This window comes from Dipodomys ordii, unplaced genomic scaffold, assembly GCF_000151885.1.
Source record: "Dipodomys ordii isolate 6190 unplaced genomic scaffold, Dord_2.0 Scaffold5, whole genome shotgun sequence".
Taxonomy (NCBI): Eukaryota; Metazoa; Chordata; class Mammalia; order Rodentia; family Heteromyidae; genus Dipodomys; species Dipodomys ordii.
The window spans coordinates 11,906,717-11,930,340 of NW_012267221.1; the positions used below are offsets into that span (position 1 = coordinate 11,906,717).

Consider the following 23,624-nt stretch of genomic DNA (forward strand, 5'->3'; position numbering starts at 1 on the left):
TGGGAAGGGTAAACAAAGGAGGAGGCTGCAATGCTTGGTAAGAAATGTACGCATTATCCTGCCCATGCAATTGTAACCCCTCTGTACAGTTTGTTCACAAATAAAATAAAATAAAATTTAAAAAAAACAATAAAAAAAAATATGTGTGCCTCTATTTCTATCTATAAACTTACTGAGCAAAAAACCCCTGAAGGTAGGTGCAGGGATCATTTATAATAGTAAAAAATAGATAAACAAATTTAAGTACCAAAATATATAATTTAATCCATTTATCCTTAATAGGAGACAATTATATTAATATGTTTCTGCTAAGTTGTAATATTAGATAACCATTAAAATGATTGTGCAGTACTATATTTGTAGGAATAGATAAATGCTCACTCTACGCAAGTGAATTAAATAAATGCCTTACAGAACTGGATGAAGAGCTGTTAAATGGTAAACACACACTGAGTATTTGTTGTTTGTACCAGGCACCTTTCTGAGGCTACAACTGTATTATAAGGTGCAACCAATACCAACAACTAGGTGTTATTAGTGTTTTCATACTATGGAGGCCAAGTGTGATTAAGTCCATTGGTTGAGCCACCCTGCTAGTAAGTAATCACTGCAGGAGTCAAACACAGACAGGTGGCTCTTGGGTCCCTGTACCTGAACACCATGTAACAGCTGCCTCATGTTTTTAGATACTACATCCACACACACATGCATTTAGTATGTTTTTATAGAAAAACAGTTCACTCTGAACTGTAGAGCTATGGGATAATTTTCACATGCTTTTCTTTCTGAAAAGTTGCATTTTAAAATTCTAAAAGAGATGTACTACAGGTGAAACAAAATTTGAATAGTGCCAGAAACTTTTAGTGATGGTGACTAGTTTATGGTACTGCTTCATGTTTCCAAAAATTTTCTAGAGAGGTATATAAATGCACTAATCAATAAAGAATGAGTGAGAAGAGGGTTTGGGTAACACAGGTTCCAAGTTATTAGCACAATTTCTTCAACATATTATTGTTTTATACTGCTAGCTGATATGTGCATGCTTTTCCCCCCAAAATTTAAGTTGTTTGGCATTTACCAGAAGTCCTATTTATATTGTGTCTAAACACAATGAGTAAGCTATTATAATAATAACCAGTTATCTAATCGAGCAGTCTCTTGATAGGGCCTCAAATTCTCTTCTCTATGGAACAAAATTAAGGAAAATATAAGTATCAATTGGAATGTTGAAGATTCATGTAAAAATTCTGAGTGTGTTTGGGCCATCATGAAAAATGAAAGATTTTTTTTTTGTTTTGCAGAGCTTGAACTCTGGGCCTGAGTGCTGTCCCTGAATTTCTAAAAAAGATATTTTTAAGGAACTTCCTCCAAATTGTATTTTTGTATACATGGACATAACTGTTAACAATAATTATTTCATTGGGTCAACATTGAAGAGCACCATTCACCTACTTACTCTTTATGAACGTTTCTTCATTCTCATCTGCAATACTTAACAAGTTGCCTCCTTGCATCTGGCAGGAAGAATGTGCCTCATTCCAAGAGAGAGATGAAAGCAGATTGAATTGGTAGCAAATGTGCGACTTGAAGTCCTTCTCCCAGAGAGCGTTACAGCCTGTATTTGCTGATGCTGGCAATAAAGAACATTAAACACATTCACTACAGTCTTATTTAATCTGTCGAGCCATATTGTTCTTAAATGGATTTAAATAAAATGACTCCAACTTGCAAACCTCTAAAACATCAGTGTCTTTTCTATTCTTGATTAGGTTTGTATGGTGAAGTCCGCATTGCTACGCCATTGACATCTTTTCATTAAAATCTTAAGATTTTAAACTGAGCTCAGATTTTAAGTTGAACCCCAAGGTAAGCTAATTCTCCCCACAATATTGAACTCAGCCATAGAATTTCAAAGTGTAGGAAATGGGAATCATCTTTAGCATGAAGATGACTGATGCTAGGCAACTTGTACACGTAAGAACATTCTTCCCCAAGTACTGTTTTCAGAGTAGGAAGACTTCATGAGGCTCCTAAGGAAATTTGGGAGATAGTATATATAAAGCGTCCTCTTGGCTAATGTGTATTAGCATATTAAAGGAATAAGACAGCTGGACACTAGTGGCTCACGGCTGTAACCCTAGCTACTCAGGAGGCTGAGCTCTGAGGATGGAGGTTCAAAGCCAGCCCAGGCAGGAAAGTCTATGATACTCTTATCTCCATTTAATCATAAAAAACGCTGGAAATAGAGCCTTGGCCCAAGTGGTAGTGCTAGACTTGAGAACAAGAGTTCAGGGACAGCATCCAGGACCTGAGTTCAAGCCTGCGGACTGGCTCTCTCTCTCTCTCTCTCACACACACACACACACACACATACACACAATCACACCACACCAGTCTCCTCCACCCCAGGTTCCTTGCTCAGGGTAGGATTAAAACATATTCCTGATTTTACCAGTCCTGATGGAACATGTCTGTAATATTAGATACTAAAGAGGCTTAGATCTGAGGATGTAAGTTCAGAGTCAGTCAGGGCAAACAAATCCAAGAGACTCTGGTCTCCAACTAACTAGCAAAAAGCTGGAAGTGAAGATGTGGTTCAGGTTATAGGGTGCCCTGAGTTCCAGCCTAAGGATTAACATACATGCTTGTACGCATACAGGTGCACATGCACACTTATATACACATATACACACCTTTCCCCCTCACAAAACCACAAAAAAGATTCCTGATTGTAATGCAGATGTTCCATGAAGCTGATACTAGGAAACACTAGCATAGTGGAAAAATATGTAAGGTCTCAGTAGCCCGTGGCTGTTACAATACAGCAGGATGTCAGGAGGGGAGATCTAAAGAGTGAGATAAATCCTGGGAAAGACACAACAATAAATCCTAAGCATAAAAGTGTGGGCCACAGCCATGTACCTGACAAGAAAGAGTCCGGAGGATATCTCAATTGATCCTATTTCATTTGCCAAGAGTTCATCTAAACAGCTTTTTTTTTTTTGTAACCAGCTTGAATGATGTTAGTCATCAAAGGTGAGAATTTTTGGGTGATCCTCTCTATGCTAGGCACCACATGGTCCAATTTACCTTAAATGTTCCTTGATTTTAGATGATTTGTTTTCATTCTTAAGGCTAGTTAATAGAGAACTTCTGCCAAATACTTGCAACAAGTCCTTTTAACGTCCTCACAAGTCAGTTCATTTGGCACTGGAATTTATTTAACTAAAATGTTAGAATTTGTACTTCTATGCAGGCAGACATAAGCTCTGATCTCCCTTGGGAACTGAAGGAAGAATTTTCCTCATTGTCCAACAGATATTTTCAAGCTTTAAGGCTCCTCAAGGACTGCCATGACTGAATCTGCCTTCCCAAATGGCTCTCAAGGGCAGGGGGCATACCATGGCTGGTCAATGAGGGATGAGCTATGTGAATTGCTACCAACCAGGGCCATTAAGAAAGGCCCACTCTAGCTTGAGAGTGTCTCATTTGATGGGTCTAGGAGGTTGTTGCAGTCTGCTGTCTTCCCATCTTTTCACATGAACTCATCCTGAGAGGACCCCAGAAAACCACCTGCATCTTCATCTTTGCCTGAGAGATGTCTCTCTGGTAGTCCACCTGCTCAGCTTTCTATCTTGGCCTGGGGTGTCTGTTTGTATATAGAATTCTCTCTTTCCAAGCTGCTGAAAATACAAGATCAAAGGCTATGTCTCAGGCATGCTTAGTTAGTCTAGTGAAATTAGTCTAGTAAGGACTGTAATCATATTTCTTTGAACATTTGCTTGTTTTTATATATTATTTTTGTGTCACTAAGCTTTGAGTTCCTTGAAGAAAGTTTCTTAGTATTTGGTAAAAGATTACTAACATATTTTGTGTGATGTTAAAATAGGTCATTTTTCCCCTTTCAAACTACATCACTCTTGCAATGAACTGAGGCAAATTCATGTCAACCCTGTTTTCACTATGAATCACAACTGAGATCCAGCCATTCCTCCTCTGAAAATATGGCTTCATTTTCTTCTCTAAAGACATGGTTTTTTCATTGTCCCAGGAGTACCATTTCTTGTCACTTTTTGAAATTGTTGAGTTCTTTTATTTATTTTCTTATGCATGAAGACTTGCACTATCAGAGAAGCTATTGCACTCCAAGCTGCAGTGACTTTTTTTCCGATCTTAGTTCTTTCGCAGACTCAGCAAATATTTGTTGAATGTTTGCTTTCGCAAAGTGCTACACTGATAAACCCCATACAACTGAGGCACCAGGGCTTCTTGGAAGGCACTTTTTCAAAGTTTTGCATGCTCTCTGATCACCACTGAAATTAGGTGATATATTATGTGATTACTTTCTCATCATTTGTTTCTCCTGATAAATACAAGTACCAAGAAGGCAAGAAGCATGTTCTGACTTGGCCACACTATTCCCTAAGTTTCCCAATCAGCTTTATAGAGTTGTTGGGTAGGGAAAGACATGTATGAAAAAAAAAGCTGAACAGTGAAGGCCAATAAGAAAGGGAGAGAATTCATATTAAGTGGGGGCTACAGAATCTCAAGGACAGAGATGGTGTCAATGTTGTTATGTGTTGCTGAATCTTTAAATGCAATGAAAACTGAGTCCATCAGTAACTTCATGGAGTTCCATGTCAATGGAGGAAGCAAATCATCTGCTTCATCAGCAGATGGGCCTTGCCAAGAAAAGTCACTGCAGCCATAAATATATCTCACCCCAGTGCTTCCTGAAAACATTACTAGTTTTCATTAGTAATGCCTCGGCCCTCCTATTGGTCACAATACTCATTTCATGCCTTCCCCAATCCAGACCCCTCACACCTCCATTCTCTTCTGCAGAGAGAAAGCAAGCCAGTGGATGGGTTTCTCCACATGTTCTGTCATCACCTAACCTATTAGCTTTCCTGTACTTCTTCCTTCCTATAGAAACAATGCCCAGTTTGTGCATCTATGATCTGGACCCTACTTCCTTGTGGCTTCTGAGAGACTAGAGAGCCTCCATCAGTTGTCTTTACCTTCCTGCCCCTCCAGCTTCACTTGCACATCATTTCCAGGTGCCTTCCAAATGATTGGCATCTCTCGTATTTAGAAAGCAAGAAAGAAAATAAAAGCAGGTCCTTCCTTATCCCTCTTACTATCTTCTTTCCAAGACACATACTTTTATACATAAGCTGTCTTTAATACCTCATCTCCTATTTACTTTAAAACAGTTTCTTTGAAATATAGTTCGTACTCTGTGTAATTTACCCTTTAAACTATACAAGTCAATCTTTTTAGCATACTCAAAGCACTGTGCACCTATCACCACAATCAACAACTTAAATATCAACTTGCCTCATGATCCTGCAGTTCTTCCACCATGTATAACATCTGGAGAAATTGAAACATATGCCCATATAAAAACCTGTACACAGATGTTCACAGCAGCATTATTCTTATTTAGGCAAAAAAGCAGTGCAAATGTTTGTCAACTGATGCACTCATAAATATAGTATAAGGTATACATTTGATGTAAATTATTGGGCAGTAGTTTAAATCGTTGAAGAACTGATAGGCTGCCTTCCAAACTGGTTACTCAGTTTTGGAATCTTTCCAGTAGCAGATAAAGTGTTTTACTTTCTCCAGATCCTCCCTTGCACCTGTTATGATCTGTGATTGTGACTGTGGCTATCCTACTGGATGTGAAATGGTATCTCACTGAGGTTGTAACTGAACTTCCCTGATGGCTAATGATGTTGAATATCCCTTCATGTGTTTATTGGTCATTTGTAAATCTTCTTTGGAGAAGTCTCTATTTAGATACTTTACCCATTTGTGAATAGAATTATTTATCCATTAATTAAGTAATAGAATTATATATCTTTAATTACCTTTTAAAGAATTAAGTTGTAAAAATTATTTTTATATTCTAGATATGTTTTTCTTGTAAGATATACTATTTGCTTCTCCGTTCTGTGGATTACCTTTTGCATGCTTGTGCTCCCTCCCTCCCCTCTCTGTATTTTGCTGGGGATAGAACTCAGGACCTTGTATATGCTAGGCGATTAGTCACTGAGCTTCCCCTTCCCATGCCATTTTTTTCATTTTGATGATGAGAGACAAAGTAGCTTTTCCAGTCTATGTTGAGGGCAATGATATATTTCTATTGGCACTAATCTGGTCCATTATGTTGTATCAACTGAATAAAATGCAAGGAAGAATCAGATTACATCAAAGGATGATATTCTAAACATATTTCTGTGACCCTCCAGCTGTGTAGGACGAACGATCTATAGAGAGATAGCACAATCCAGAGAGAGTCTGTTGTAGTCTGGTTAGTCCTAAAGATGCCGTATCACATCCTGCAGTGAATGTGTCTTATCGGTATTAAAATTAAATGGCTCCCACTTATAATCAACTTTTCAAGGAGCAGCAACCCTTTTCATCCAAATGTTAATTTGTATGTGTGTGTGTGTGTGTGTGTGTGTGAGAGAGAGAGAGAGAGACAGAGAGAGACAGAGAGAGACAAAGACAGAGAGAGACAGAGGGTTAGGCACAAAAGTATGAAACTTTAGTTTAGCTATGCTTCTCTGTTCTGGTCATTTCTATCAGTTTGCTCAGATTTCAGCCTTTGACACATCATTTTGAGTTAGGTTGGCTACAAGAAAGGAAGGAAACTAGAATGGTAACTTAGCACTGTATAAATAAACATGCTCTCTGTTGGTCACAGTAAAGGTTGGTGGAACTGGAATCTGGCAGGCTGTCAAACCAAGGATGATTCTGAGCTGTAGGTAGCTCAACAGTCTGAGGGGTGACAAGCCCTGAGCCCCAGGAAACTGGGTTTTCCACCAGGAAGCTATAACTGGATACAAGTGACAAAGGATGATGATAGGACTCTTTTAACACCTTAATGAGAATACTGAAAATGCCCCTAATATGTCCCTAGTATTAGAGCTATGTGAAATATGTGTTAATTTTATTAGTATTGGTTCACCTATTCAGTTTTGTGATCTATTGAAATGAATGGAATTGGAAAAAGGAGATGATGCAAATAATATGACATCTGATTCAGGAACTAAGGGGTCTAGGGAGCACATGCATGATGTATACCTTTGTATACATTCAGATTCAGAGAAAGAAAGCTAGAGATCTGACAGTTATTAAATAATGAAGTGCTTTCCTGCTTGTGGTGACTAGATATTGTCCTTAGCCTCTTGATGAACTAGGCTTCCCTGTATGCCCCAATCCCATTCCAGCTTCCAAGGGAATAATAATACAACGCTAAGGTCTCTCTGTGGATCAGTTAATAGCCCATACCATATTGATTGTTAAATGTCTTACTATCACCCTTGTATTAGAGGTATGGTGCGTGGAATCATCTTTATGCTATAATTTGTATAGTGAAGAATTATGTACAAGTGGATCACCTGATGATCAGGTAGCTCAGGTCCCACATCCTAAACCCACTGCATCTCTTGGAGAGGGGTCAGCATTTGTATTTTAACTCTCTCCCAGTTGGTTCTCGAGCATCCTATCAAACATAGTCTAAACTTTGTGATATGGAGCAAATGTGTTTATTTTCTCTTCCATTGAAAAGCCAAACGTTCTTTGGAGGAAGAATCCCAAAGTTCTAAAACTCTTGGTATTTACCAGGAAGGCTTAGACTAGTAGTTGTTGATTAGCAACAAAGAGGAGGTATTATTGACTAGAAGTGGATATTGAAGGGCTGGGATGTAGCTCATCAGTACAGTGTTTGATTACCATGCACAAGGACCTGGGTTCAATCTTTTTTATTTTTTGCTGGTCCTGAGGCTTGAACTTCAGGCTTGGGCATTTTCCCTGAGCTTCTTTTGCTCAAGGCTAGTGCTCTACCACTTGAGCCACAGCTCCACTTCCATCTTTTTTTGCGGGGGTATTTTATTGGGGGAAAGAGGCTTATGGACTTTCCTGCTCAAGCTAGCTTTAAACTGTTATCTACAGATTTCAGCCTCCTGAATAGCTATGAGCCATGGGTGCTCAGCCCTGGATTCAATCTTTAATATCACAGAAACAACAAAAACAAGCAAACAAAAGCTATGCTGAAAAGATATATCAAGTTTGATGCTGATAATAATAAGTAGTGATGGTTTCTAATCTCTGTCAGTGCTTACTCTGTACCAGGTTCTATGATAAATGTTTTGGATGAAGCATTTAATTGAATCCACATACTAAGCCTGAAGGGAAACATTATTATGTCCATATTATTGCCAAGGAAGCTGGGACTCACAATGACAGGGGGAGCTTCCCCAAAGTCTCATTGCTGAGGGGAGGCAGGACTTCCGTCTTGGTTTGTCAGATTTCAAAGCCCTTCCACTTTCTTATTTGCTAAGTTACATTGCCTCTTAGATTAGAAAACAATTCTATAGGTAGTTAATACACCAGATTCTGTGGAGTAAATCTGCTTTTGTTTAAAATTGACTGCTGCATTTTATGTATGTAAAAAAGGGAGGGAAGCATGGGAATGAAGAGATGGTAACTTAGGAACCAAAGGGAGGGAAATTGATAGAGGAAACAGAAGGTGTATAGAAATATTCTCCAACACTTAGGAACAATTAGAAACCTCTCGGTTAAGTAAAAATAAGATAAAAACATAATTAAGCCCTAACTGAAAATGTTAGAAGATGGCAGCTGTCACTGGATCCTGAAAATCAAGTTGAGAAGGGAAGATTTTTGAGGTTATGACTAGAAGCATGGAATAAGGAAGGGAGTCAAGAGGAGAACCCACTGTTGAGAAATAATGAGGGCAACTGTCATTTTATAGAGAGATCATCAAGGGACCAGCTAATGCCTGTGCTTGCCAATGGGTAAGACAAGCAGTCTGGATGTGGGGAAATGAGGGCAGCTCAGAAAAGGTAGTGGATTGAAAGGAAAACTTGTGCTTCCTATGCATTCAAGTTTGTTTTGAAGTATCTTACAGGGAAGCTGGGATTAATGAGATCTCACAATATTATAATTTGATTCCAGTTAAAGCATCCTAGTTCACTGTGCTTAATGGAGAATGGCTAATTAACATCTATTGAACATAAGTTAAAAAATGGAATATACATCAGAATTGTCTTTTCAAGCTAAAAACAAATCACAAATGAAAATCTGGATTAATGGAATCGAATCAGTGTGCTTATTCAGACTTCAATACATCAGCCTTAGTGCTTTTCTTTAGATACAGATAACTTTCTAATCATCATCAAATTCATTCATGACATGGAGAATGTTGCATTTATTCTTACTGGGATCTGGGCAGAATCCCCACTTCTCATCTCTCTCGTATCGGCTTGTCGTGGCACACCACAGCAAGTCATCTTTCCAACCTTCCCGGGTACATTCGTGATACCATTGCTCCTTATATTGGAAGGGAAACACACATGGCATTCCATAGGCATTCCCTTGGATCGTATAGAGATCTAAGAGGAAAACATTACAGAGTTAAATATGATTAGAAACTGTCATCAGACTAATGCATTTTTATTGGCTGAAAATCTCCTAGGGTCTGTACTTTGCTAAAGCTCAGTGGGGCCCTCACCGTCCAGTGTTAGTAAGATTGCCAGGACCAGTGCTAGGCTTAGAAGAAGCACTGGTATGTGGTTTGCTGTGTATCAGTCTATGCATTTACTTATTCTTATGCATGGCTATGATAGCATACCTTATCTGTGAATGGATGAAAAGGAAAGTTTAATGGAGATTTTCCTTGAAAGTTTCAATCAGTCCTGAATACCTTAGCTACCAGAATCTGAACTTCAGTGGTTTCATAGGCATTTATGATTTTATTCATTCAATAAATGTTTATTGAGCATTTAAAGTACTCTGTACTGGGGTATAGTAATGAATAACCCCTTTCTTGAGGAGTTTCTGGTTTAGTGAAGAGAAACAAAGAGAAGGAAAATATACAAATAAACATATAATTGCAGATAGTGATAGTGTCACAAAGGGGAAAAAACAGTATATGAAGACTGTGGGAAGGTATGTGTGTGAAGGGGTGAGAGGACATTGCTTTTGATAGTGTAAGGCCTCTCTGGTAACTGGGTGAAACAATGGCGCTAGTCTAGGGCAAAGAGGAAAAGAGTCATCCTGGCAGAAGGAAGAGCAGGTATAAAGAACTGGAGAAATAAACACGTGGAGGAGTGGTGGATGAGGAAGAGCCGGGAGGCTCAAGGCCAAGGGCCAAGGAGAAGCATTTATGGACTTTGTCCTTCACTCTGAGAGTAATGGAAATTCACTGGCACATTTTGAATGAGAAGGTGACAAAATCACATTTCCATTTCTTAAAAAATATCACTCAGGGTACAGTATGACAAACAGCCTAAATGGAGAGAGGGCCAAGTAAGCTGGTTGGCTAAGCAGCTTCTCCTGTGGTCTAGAGAGGGATGGCCGGGCAGATGTGTTCTGCTGGCTGCTTTCTCGGAGTATTGCAATAATCCATCATCTTTGACTGTAAGCAGCAATCAATAAAAACTTTTCATGACTCAGCTGGGGCTTTCTATGGGGTGGGGGGTGGGGCTCAGAGCCATCCTTAATCAAGTCAATGGTCCTGGACAAAAAGGTCAGTTGTGGAGATTGCTGTCACTTTCCCATAGTTGACAGGGGATGGGCTGAGGTCACAACACATTGCCAGCCTTTGCAGTTGGACCTCTTTAGGAATTAGGGGCTCTGTCTTCCACTCTGAGGCACGTGTTGCAATGCATACCATTTGGGCACAGTAAATGTGAGGATATGGCCAAAAAATTAACATAAGGAAAAATAGCAAGTTCTTTCACGGTCCCATACTTTTCAGAGTGCTCATTTGCATTAGTTGCTTTATTATAGTGAGCCTCCAAATATCCTATCCTTGGCCCTGATACTTTAGCAACAGAGGAAGGTCCTGCCTTGGGTGTCAAAAGTGTATTGCTTTGCTCTCAAGGTACTGAGTTTGTAGGAGGATGTGATCTCATAATCCACGAGGAGGACCATGGCCTTTGTACAGTACTAGTACTGTGCTTGCTGACCAGTTAGTGCTGAATAAGTGTGTGGGGGATGGATGGGTGGATGGATGAGTAGATGGATGGATGGAGGGAGGGATAGATGGCTAGGTGAAAGAATGAATGACTAGTGCTATAAGACAAACCCGAGGGACAGACTGATGTGTCCAAATTTAACGAAGTGACTTTATTTATTCTTATCTTTTATTCTTTTTCTGTTTAAAATGTAAAAAATAAGAGAACTATGGGAAATGGAAGCCTCTCTATAAATCATGCCTTCCACAATCCACGCTTGGAAAGCAACAAATAACCCTTGACAAGAGTGTGCCATCTATCTTCCTGCGCCTTGTGGATGCCAAGGCAGGCATAGGAGTCATCTGAGTAGCCCCACAGATACCTCCACAGCTGAGTCTGAGCTTCTGCAATAAGAGAAATGTGGCAAGGGTGGTCTTTATATTTGCTAATGTAAAAGCTTTCACTTTAAGATACTTTCCTTCTGTTTTCTTTTTTTCTCTTACTGTTTGTTCTCTATTTTTTATTGATCCCCAGAACAAGAAATTTTTTCCTCTCAATACTTTTTAGTTCTGAGAATTCTGTCTCTTTAGAAAAATTTAGCATATTTGATCCAAGATCCCAGTAATCCTTTTGCCACAAGCAAGGAAGCCACCAAATGCATTCACTAGAAGTCTGTTGACATTACTAGGCACTGTGTCTGTCTTCATAGTGCTCTGCAAGTCTTCACTTATGGAATACTTCCTAAATACCACCTATTGTTCCATCAGCATTCTGATTTAAATAAGTGTTACCTTTGTGAAGATGTTCACAAATATCTCCACTGCCTGACATGTAGGTAATCCAAGTATGGTGATGTTTCCTTGAAGCCACAACAGTGTCATCATGCCTCCCCTGGACCATGTACTGGAATGGGCCTGTGATTGTCTTCCTGTTGCAGCGCCACCTCAAGGAAACGTGGGTGGAATCACATTCGTAGATGCTTAATGGCTGCTCAGGATTGGATAAATTCAGGCCCAGGCAACCACTTCCTCCCAGGTTAAAAAGGTGTTGGTTTGAAACCCATTTCCACAGCATGTTCTCATTTGCCTGTTGGCAGTCCTTCAGGATGAGTACAGATTTACCAGCCTGAATGCATTTCTTGAGGCTCTCACTTTGGATAATGAATATTCCTTTATCTGTAACAGAAAGACAAAAGACTAGGGCCATGAGGATTTGAGTATGAATATCTAAGCTGTAATAGATAAGTCACCAGTGTTAGCTACTTTTTTGCATATATTTTTTATTTTAAAAATACTGTACAGAGGGGTTACAGTTACATGAGTAAGATAATGAGTACATTTCCTATCGAGCATTGTTCCTCCTTTGTTTTTCCCCTACCATCCTTTCCCTCCCCACCTCCCCAACTTCTTCCTCCCTGCCCCCCTCCCCGAAGTTGTAAAGTTCATTTTCAACATAGTGTCTTGTACATCTCATTGTTACAGTGGGTCAACCTATATCTTATTTCAGCATTTTGTTATTTCCCTTCCCCTCCCCAAATTAAAAATCGTATATACAGATGCAAGGCACCCCAATCAAATACAGTGAAAACAGAGGTTATACCATGGGGGAAGAACATACAAAAGAAACAAAAAATCACACGGTACATTATAAATACATTAAAAATAGCAAGAAAGATAAAACTACTTGTGTCTCTATCTTAGGGTTCATTTTGCTTAGCACCATCTTATATGATCACATGTACATACCTGTGAGCTTTTTTGCTTGTCCTAGACATATACTAGTTATTGCAAATAAGGGAAACCATGGGACATATGTTTCTTTGGGTCTGGCTTACTTCACTTAATATAATTTTTTCCAAGTCTTTCCATTTCCTACCAAATGAAGCAGTGCCATTCTTTCTGATGAAGGCATAGAATTCATATATAGATCACATTTTCTTCATCCATTCATCTACTGAGGGGCATCTGGGTTGGTTCCATATCTTAGCTATGGTAAGTAATGCTGCGATAAACATAGTTGTGCTGGTAGCTTTAGTGTAGCCTTGTTTGTGATTGTTTGGGTAAATGCCCAAAAGTGGGATTGCTGGGTCATAGGGGAGCTCTATGTAGAGTCTTTGGAAGAACCTCTATACTGCTTTTCAAAGTGGTTGAACAAGTTTACACTCCTACCAACAATGCAGTAGGGTTCCCTTTTGGCCACATCCCTTCCAGCATCTGTTGTTATTAGATTTCTTGATTATAGCCATTCTAACTGGTGTGAGGTGGAATCTCAATGTTGTCTTGATTTGCACTCTTTTATGTGTCAGCCACTTTTGACAGATGTGTTGCCACTTGTGACAGATCTGTTGCTTATAGGTAAGTCCTAGTTCTTCATTTATACAAAGCATGAGTTTCTTGGAAAGCATGAAGGAGCTAGTGGGGAGACCTCTGATATAGTACTTCCTTGTCATAAAACGTCAGGACTATTTGTGAATCACTCAATGGTACTAATAAAGGACGACTTTAACCACAACTGGATGGTGACAATCCTCAAATTGAGTGGAGAGGGACATTGGGTATCCAGAAATATGGTAAGATTTTAGTTTCCTTCAGACAAATTCCCAAATGTCAGGAACATGGCAGCCCAATTAAGAGCCACTGGAATGAAAATCTTTGCCATCAAGTTCCTATGGAATACCAAGAAGATATGAGAAAAGTGCTGCTCTATGTCCTAATATAGGATTCAATGCTGTGAGAAAACAATGCTTCCTGTGCTGTGTCCATCAAGAGTAGAAAGACAATGGCATTTTGCTTTGGGGATAGACTCTTATCAGGAGAAGCCTTGTAGGATGGGATTGAGGCAGCAGTGGATACCCAGGACACCTCACCTCTAAATCCAAGGGAACAGCATGGCAACATTAGAAACCAGAGACTATGCCGATGTGTGGGAAAATGTAGGCATTTTGTGACAGTACCCTGAGCTCTTCACTGGATCCAGAAGAAGAATCTGTTCCTGTGGAAAAGCTGATGGGACCCAGCTTGGGAATGCATGTTGGCTACCTACTGGCCTGCTACCTGGAAGTCACCTATTGCACAATAATGATGAACTTGTTTCTTCACATGTTCTTTTAGATAGTAACCATGTCATGTTTCTTTGGTCTAAGCACAGTGTGTATTGAATAACTCATCAGAGTCTAGGAAATGCTTGATGTTGACTAAACACGTTAGCAGAAGCTGGTTAGGTCCATGGTGGCTGAGCTTGCTTTGGATCAGAATGTGTGGTCAGGGTCACAAGCCCTTTTGCTCTCATCTTATCTTTTATGTCCTATCCAAAACTCCTAAGGAATATGATCAGATTTGTCTAAAATGGCTGAAGTTTAGGGCAGGTTGGGTCATGTGCAAGGTTGGGGCTGGGACAGGTAGAGCCTTTGAGAGATTTAGAGCAGTACAGATTGAGTTTCCTTCTATGTGGACTTGGAGAACCATGATTCCCTTTGCAAAGTTGTTTAGCTTTCTCAAAAGTTAATTAGGCTGAGGAGAACTGATTTACAGTAACCAAAATCACTTAAGACACTGTTAAAAATTGCCAGTATATTAATGGAAGTCATACCTCATTTAATAATTGATAACCTTTCTTATGGCCACGTGTTTAAGGAGTTAAATTAGTTGTCAGAAAATTGCTTTGATCATTATACATCAGAGCCAAAGAGAAGGGAGTGGCAATAGGGTGGGGACAGAGATTAAATAGTTTTAGGGAAATTTCATTTAGATCAGGAAATTTGTTTTCCTAATGAAAGCTGTGTCTGTATGGCTATTAGTAACTGTCATTTAAAAGCAAATCCACCTTCCACCAATATGATATGACCTCTTATAATTAACCTTCTCTCTAACTCCCCTTTTTACCATTTTATGCATGGGTATTCTTTCAACAGTCACATGGAAACCTATTACTTCCGTTTCTGTAACACTCAGTGGCAAACTTGTTGGATTTAAACCATCCTGCAATACTATGATGTCATCTTTTATGGAAGAAAATTACACCGAACCACCAGATTATTAAAAAGTTCCTTGTCTCACCTGTTCAAGTACATGAGCAATTATAAATTAAGGGTCTTTCATTGCAACAATGAGATGTATAAGCGTTATGTCAAAAATGAACTTTACAACTTTGGTGGGGGGGGAGGAGGATTGGGGGGGGGGGGGGGGAAGGATGGGAAGAGGAAACAAAGGAGGAAGCTACAATGCTTGTTAAGAAATGTACTCATTATCTTGCCCATGTAATTGTAACCCCTCTGTACAGTATTTTCACAATAAAAAAATTAAAGGTCTTCATTGGTTGCCTTTCTACATCCCTATCTGTAAATCTATATTACAACATTTTTATAAAAATAGGAAAAGTATACAATATAGAAACCCAGTGTAGGAAGGGTGGGGTCTATGGTCTGTGAATAAGCAGACATGGAAATTACACATCACTAAGATTTGGAGTGAAAAAGTAATAACTTAAACTTCCAGATAATTATATAATATATATAGTAAAAGTGCCAAAATCAGATCCTGCCAGTTATCATTAACGTTTCTTGCCCAACAGAAAATATTAGGTAAACCTAATCAATGATGCTCTGTTTTGGTGTGCTGTTACAGTTCCATGCTAGCTTCCCTGAGGGTGCAGCCTTGAGAAACATTCTCCAGAATTTGTCTTAAACAAGTAACTAGTAATTTCTTACCTTTAAGAAGAAACATGGCATTTCCAAACATTGCATCAACAAAATGAACTGAGCCCATTTTCTCATTAAGTTGTTCTAGAATGTGATTCTAACACTTAATTTTCATAAATTCACTGAAGAAAACAACCATTTTCAAATAGATCATGAGGATCCCCATTAGAGGTACCAATATTCTGATTGTTATTATGTACACATATTAGTTGTCTCTAACAAAACCACAATGTGAAAATAGGCCACAAGTCCCTAGTTGTGTGTAGGTGTTGAATTTCAAAAAGGATGAAAATCAAATGTGGGAGGAATCAAGATTGATTATATATGTCAAGGACATCAGTTCTGCTTGAACACTGATTAAGTGATTAATGAAGTACTGCCAGCATTACTAACACTCTTTGCAAGAAAATGCTATCATTCTTCCCTTCATAATTACAAGTTTAGGAGGAGGAGAAGGATTGATTTACTAGAAGTAACTTGTAAGCTAATTTTCAACCTTTAAAAACAAAAACAAGACAATGCTTCTATTTTCTGCTTCTGAGTTCTTTTATTTCAGATTCAGTGTTTGGGTCCATGAGATAAGTTACTCTTCTTCTAAAGAGAATGTTGGCTTGATCAGCCATTGAACTTATATTCAAGTGTTTTGGTGTTTTTTCCTATGCTACATATGGAATACTCACTCATTCATGCCTTTATTCATGCAACAAGCATTTTTTAGGGTAAGAGGAACTTTCTATAGGGCTAAAGACAGAAGAGTTGTTAGCCTCTCTATCCTTTTCAAACTCTATTCACTCATTCTGGAATGATGGAAATTTGCCTAGCTAATAAAAAGAAGGAAGTTCTATTAGTTCTAAAGAAAACATAATTACAATTGTACTCAAAACAATCTCTTAAAAACAAGTAGAGAAGAAAAAGAAAATAGACTAAAGTTGACTGGCTTGTGAGCTGATGCCACATGTGAAATGGAGAGAACCCCCTCTAGAATGGGAAATGTGGTCACACACATATGTGCTTATTCTTTAAGGAGACTGCAGGAGAGCAGAGCTCTGGCTGGATATGCAGCAGAGGAAATGAATTTTCCCAATAAACCTAAAACTATAAACATTAGAGCTGAACTAGACTGTAAAGCGTACTTAGTTGAAACTTCTTCCCCCATCCAATCCACTTTGTCTTAAGACTTGAGTTTTGAGGATCATTGTCAGTTTAGGTACAGCTTTAGTTAACATTTATCTAATCTACTTAAAACATAGAAAAAAGTGAATTGTTAAGGAATTGTTAAAGGATACATATGTCATATTATTTTCCTTTAAAGAACTGTTCTTGGGCTAAATATATTTTGGCATGTGATATAAACACAATGGGATTGGAGCCAGATATCAATTTGATCTAGAAGATCAGAGAATCTTTTCCCACAAACACTAATCAGGTATCTAACATTTGGAACAAGATGAATAGATTGGTCTTAGATAGACCCTTGTCTTTCTCACAGTAGTCAGAATAGTGAAGGGAGAGGTAAAGGATGGTGCTCAAGTGGTAGCGTGCTAGTCTTGAGCTGAAGAGCTGAGGGACAGCACCCAGGCCCCAGGACCAACACACACACACACACACACACACACACACACACACACACACGAGTTCATGTGTTGGAAGCTTGATTCTCAATGCAATGATGTGAAAGGTGCTGAAATCTCTAAGAAGTAGGGTCTATAAGGAAGTAATTAGACAACTGAGAGCACTTCTTTGGGAAACAAGTTACATAGTTCTTATAGACGCTGATTGGTTCTCCTGAAAGTACGTTGTTAAAAGCTCCTCTTCTTGCTTCTTGTCTTGCCACAATCTTTCCCTACACCCATGTCTACCAATATGGTGCCATTTGCCACAGGTTACCATCAGAGATGAGCTAATGCTGGCACTACACCTTAGAACTATGAGCTAAATAAATCTTTCTTCTTTATAAAACAGGAAACTAATGTGTGAGGAAAAACTATTGCAATGACATTTTTTGATGCTAGGTATTTAAATGAGTGTCAGACATATTGTCAATCCTCATGGTACCTTGAGGTCAGAGACTAAAACATAGGGCCATTAATGTACTTAGATTTGGACAGCCACATCTAGAAGCACTTACAGGAAGTGAAGTGTCCCCTGAGGCCCTCAAATTTGATCTTTTTCTGTCACCTCTGCCTGCCTTCTGATGTTTCCTACAGACAGCTTTTGCTGAAATGAAGGCTTGAACTGTTAAGTCTCAGTGAAGTATCTTCACTTGTCAGAAAAAAACACTAGAAAAAATAAAACAAAATTCCTAAAGAATTTTTATCTTTATAGCAGTATAAGCAACCAAGGCTTTCTGGCATATTATACCATGGCAAAGTTCCCTAAATCCAACTATACACATACAGTTGGCCTCTGTGCTACTGAATGTTAAGGGAACTGGAAGGAAGAGTTCAACTGAATGGATTTGTGTCAAATGCAATATTTAAGACAAGCTATTATTGGCTTACAAACAGCAAGCCAGTTTCAATCTCCTGCCCCCATCCTCTGAACACTCTTCAACCCATCCATCCTCAATCTCAGGCACTGCTCCCACACTTGCACTGTGCAGCCTTTCTTGAGTCAGTCCATTTCCCTGCTGTTCTGACAGCGTTTCCATTTTGGCAGGGAAGGGGGCCAGAAGGTAGTGGGATCATTCTGGAAGTGGGCAACTTCTCTCTGGAGAATTATCCACCTTTTCCAACTTCATGAGTTTGGGTTTCCCATGTCCCCTCTTGTGAACAGTGAGTGGATTCAGATTTGATTGTGATCTTAACTCTGTAACAGGAAGTTGTGAATCAAGTCCTGTTCATAGCCAAGTGATACAGAAAATCTGGTTCTTTATAGGACTTTCCTCACTAATTAGTAAGGAGTTTTCCATACTTGCAGCAAACAACTTGCACACAGTCCTTGAAAGAGCGGATCCACAAGACAGGGGAAAATATGCCAGTCCTTCCTGGGACTCTGCATGAAAATGTACACCTTATCTGAAATCTTCTGAGCTTGAGTGCATGTCTTTTCACCTTGAAACCCTTTGGTTTCTGTCAATTGCCTTCTGCTAAGTACATTTTTTACAAAAAGCACCTCATATCTTTACATTTCCTTCTCTTCCCTTGTCCTAGCATTGCCCTTGATTCTTAGCCTTCTTTCTTCACGCGCAGCTTCTGAATCTGGATAATCGCCACCTCCACAGGCCCATGGGACCCCTCTTGCTAAATCTTTTTATGTGTTCCCTTCCTTTTTCTCTCTAATCTCCCCAAATCACCGCTCCAAGTTCCAGGAGGCTCACAATACTCTTTGTCATGTGGGGGGAAATTGAAACCCAGCTTAATCAGCTTCTCTGGGCTGCCCTTTGTGAGGCTTCAAATTGCCTGTTACCACCCTTGTGGGTGAGTTAACCCTTTCATACTGTCCTTGCCATTCTCCCTTTTCTGGGTCTGGACTCATTCCATGTTCATTTCCTCATCTTTATTCAAATTTTTTTATTTTGCCACAAGTCTACCGCTTACCAATGAAAATTCAAACTTAATTGAAGACATTTTTCTTTCTTTTAGCTTTAAGACTTCCCCCACCATTTTGCCTTTATTTAACTGAAAAGTACCCAGCAGACATTGCTGGTGTAAAAATCATTATTCACAGTGGTTCTGTTATTATCTTGTAGTCTGCATTGAAAATCTCCCATCCTAGTCACCAGGCAGCCTTTTACAAAGAGAAAGCTATGCCAGGACTGAAGACAGCTAGAAGACAGGCATTGTTCAACTTCGCTTACTAAGACCAGCACAGTAAAGCCCTAGGGGGAAATGATACAAAGACTAGGTCACCAAAGCAAACAAAACCAGAAAGCAGTTCTACAGAGCAAAATAACTCTCAAAATGATAGAGATACAACATTACTGAGAGCAGAAGTGTTGATGCTGAACTAGCCATCAGAACGACTTTGAAAATAAGCCAGTTAGCGAGGGAAGGGGAGACATGGTTCACAAAGAATTGTTCTCATTATCTGATTCATGTAACTGTAACCCTTCTATATATCAGCTCTACAATCACAATACAAAACAAAAATAAGAAAAGAAGCGTGTTCTTGACAAGTGCAAGGTAGAAATAAAAAAAAGCAAACAAAAAAAAACTGTTAATGTTAGGAATGTTATTAATAAGTGTATCAGTTTGCTAAGTCTGCCACAACAAAGTAGGGTAAACTAAGAGACTCAAACAACAGATCTTATTTTTCCTTAATTGCAGAGGCTATGAAGGGTGAGGTACAGCTATTCACAAGGCTTGTTTCTGCCTATGACAGCAAGGGAAGGACCTATTCTGAGCCCTTCTCCTCGGCTTTTAGATGGACCTCATTTTCCCTGTACCTGCTCACATCATCTCTCTATGCATAGATTTCCTTAGTTTTACTCTTAGGAATATACTAGTCATAAGAGATTGGGGTTACTGTGATCACCTCATTCTAACTTGTTTACCCTAAAGACCTTCTTCCTTCCCTTCCTTCCTTCTTTCCTTCCTTCCTTCCTTCCTTTTCTTCCTTCCTTCCTTCTTTCCTTCCTTCCCTTTCTTTCTTTCTTTCTTTCTTTCTTTCTTTCTTTCTTTCTTTCTTTCTTTCTTTCTTTCTTTCTTTCTTTCTTTCTCTCTCTCTCTTTCTTTCTTTCTCCTTCCCCCCCCTCTTTCTCTCTCTCTCCCCCTTTTGTTGGTCATGGGGCTTGAACACTGGGCCTAGACATTATTCCTGAGCTCTTCAGCTCAAGGCGAGTGCTCTACCACTTGAGCCACTGCACCACTTCCAGTTTTCTGGTGGTTAATTGGTGATAAGAGTCTCATTGACTTTCCTGCCTGGGCTGGCTTTGAAATGTAATCCTCAGATCTCAGGTTCCTGAGTAGCTAGGATTACAGGCCTGAGCCACCAGTGCCTGGATAAGACCATATTTCTTAAGTATTAGAGTAGTTAAGACTGCAATATTTGAATTTAGAGACAAGGACACAATACAATTATTAAAGTCCCTGACCCTCTTACTCAGGCTAGCCATATAATTTGAAGGGTCTAGAGTAAAATGAAAATGTGTGGCAATGGGTGGACATAAGAAAGTCAAATCAATCTCTCTTTTCTACAGGTCTACAGGGATGACAACTATACTATGCTTTGCTCACACTCAGTATCTAGACTGGACATAGGTGATAGGCTTCCATTCCCCTCACAGAACATTAAATGTAGCTATAGGATTAATGAATGCTGCCTTGCAAAGTCTGAGGCGCCACATGGTGTATGCTCCCAAGTCCTCCATCTCTTCCCCCAAGCTCCAATGCAATGTGGTTGCCACTGTAGGTAGAAGACAGCAGTGGATATGGGCAAGGTTGGGGAGGTGACAGCTGAGAACCTAGCACCTAGTCTCTAGATTGCATCACATTTCTGCAAGGTGGACACTTTCAAAGATAAAAGTGATTAAGACACCCAAATCCCAAACCCTAAGCAGGCGGCCCTTCTGAGAATGATTCAGACCCACTACACTGAATAACATGCCCATAAAGACCCCTGCTCTTATTTGAACAAGGTTAGCACTGTGAGAAAGTGACTGGTAAACTGTACAGCACTTCCCTTTGAATAGAACTGCTGGAAGCTAGAAGAGTGTCTGTCTTAGTTTCCTTGTTGGCATAATGAAATTCATAGTAGTGCTGGCATTGTAGGATCCTGATATAGATCACCTCAATCATGATGATCACTTTGTCAATGCTAAGACTGAGAGCAAGTTTTACTTTTGATCATAGATGATGCCAAAGAGCAGCAAAATAAGACAGTGTTAATAGCTAATTAGTCACTGACTTTCCTGTTTATATTTTTATCAAATTGGAATGTTCTCAAGAGCAGAATGCCAAAAGCTAGAAATAGTACAGCTTTTTTTAATTAACAGATATCTTTGGAACTATGATAGTTTGGAGTATGTCATAAATCAAAAAACTATGTGGCCACACATGAAAGAAGAAACCTCTTGTAATAGTGGTTATAGAATTTTTAATCATAACTTTCCATTTTTTCTTTATAGTATTTTCCCCTAATAAATTAAGATAGTGTTTATAAAGTCCTTTTTGTCTGTTACTTTAATAAGTAATAATATTTCTTTTCACTTTGATCAAGTCAAGCTATAATTTATTATCCTAGATATGCATTGGAACATCTCCTGACAAGCCTTCAAGGACAATCTCTGAAAGCATATGGAGAGAAGGATCTAGAAATGTTTCAAATATATTACTTTGCTAGACTGTTTTGGGATTTGCCACACAGGAATTAGTAGAGGTAACATTAGTAGGAGGGTTTCAAAACACCTGAGATAAATAAGCAAACTGTTAGGTCATGACAGAGTGGATGAGCTCTCTGTGTGGCTCAACCTTTCTGCTCATTGGCTTAGAACCTGCATTGTGTGGTAATAGTTATTGTGACAACCATCAATGGGAAACTCTTTTCCCATTGGAAGATTAATGACAAAGAGTAAAAAGGACCAGGAAAATGGGCAAACTGTGCTGATGGGCAAAGGCTTAGGAGAAAAAGAGCCAGTCAAAAGAGCTGAGATGACAAACATGTGAAGCAGGGAAATGCTGGGGTGCTGTAATGTGGAAGAAACCAAGTGTAGGTGGTTGGAGTGATTAATGGCCAGGAAGGGCAAAACCACTATTGTTTTTTAGTTAAATTCCAGATCTGCGCATTAGAAGAGTGGCCTTTTGCCTAGGGATGAAGGAGTTGTCTACAGCAATACATTTCTGCTTTATGAAAATATTCACTCCCACATATGGAATTAAGGGCTTGAAAAGGGAGTTGCTGCAGAGAGGAAAAGATTGGCTTTTTCTTCCTCCTACAACAATGCTGAATCACCTGCTTTTGTCATGCAGTAGATACAGAATGACCTAGGCCATGGTGTCGAAAGTTATGCCAGGATCTTCTGAATCAGTGCAAGGGCTTGCCCTCAAGGCCCCATGCTGCAAATATCTGTAAGTATAAATTACTTGGCCTTCATTATAAGAAAGGACATTAAGTTAGTGTTCTTACTCTGTCATAGTGAGAGTCCAGTGCTATATATGAATCAGCATAGAGTGATCACTTCCAAAATGTTAGACAATAGCAATAAAGAGGGACCATTTTGACTTTTGTACCCAAAATGGAAGCTATGGGGAAAATCTCAGGGCCTTGGTGCTTCCTAACTGCTCCCATTAGGAGGTAGCTCTCACCCTCCTCTTTCAGAAACATTTCCCAGGTGGCAATTTCTCTTCCCTTCCTTGCTTGTGGGGCCTGCTGCCCTGAACCTCTCTTGAACCTCACAAGAGATTTGACAGCATCAGACTGTCCATTGTCCTTCCCACTCCAGAGACTTTAATTTCCATGCGGATGCTTGAGCACTGTGGACCAGTGCTTTGACCACTGCCCACTAGTTAGGTTATGAAATGAACCTAATGTTATAACTATCCTGAGAAAACCAAGTAAAATGGAATGGTACATTAGGTAAGAGTGTGTTCCAATAATTGGGTCTTGAACTCAGGGCCTCACATTCTTGCTGGGCTTTTGCATTCAAGGCTCTACAACATAAGCCATACCTCCACTTACAGCTTTTTGCCTAGTTAACTGGAGATAAGAGACTCTTGGAGTGTTCTGCCTTGAACTATAATTCTCTGATTTTAGCCACCTGAGTAGCTAGAGCCACAGGTGTCCCACCAGGGAGATTTTTTTTTGTAATGAAGCTTTAATTTAGTTTCACTTATAATTATGTGGTCATATATGTTGTGACTAGTGACATAAAATATTTTTTTCATTGTCTCTTGCTGGTAAGAGAGTACACACATTGGGCTCCAGTTCTAGTACTGTTCTACATAGTTGGATCCTTAGGTCTTCTACTACGTAGTCAATCTGTCACTTGCTATCTGCTC

General features: G+C 39.3%; 1 protein-coding gene across 1 annotated transcript in view; it reads right to left on the reverse strand.

Moving 5' to 3' along the window:
• The window catches only part of Pla2r1 (phospholipase A2 receptor 1, 180kDa), a 119,234-nt gene that overhangs the window by 91,742 nt on the left and 3,868 nt on the right, over window positions 1–23,624 (reverse strand). The window contains exons 2-4 of the mRNA XM_013030869.1: window positions 11,783–12,166; window positions 9,252–9,425; window positions 1,457–1,630 (exon numbers count right to left, since the gene is read on the reverse strand). Coding sequence (XP_012886323.1) covers window positions 1,457–1,630; window positions 9,252–9,425; window positions 11,783–12,166 — 732 coding nt within the window. The remainder of the gene's footprint in view (window positions 1–1,456; window positions 1,631–9,251; window positions 9,426–11,782; window positions 12,167–23,624) is intronic.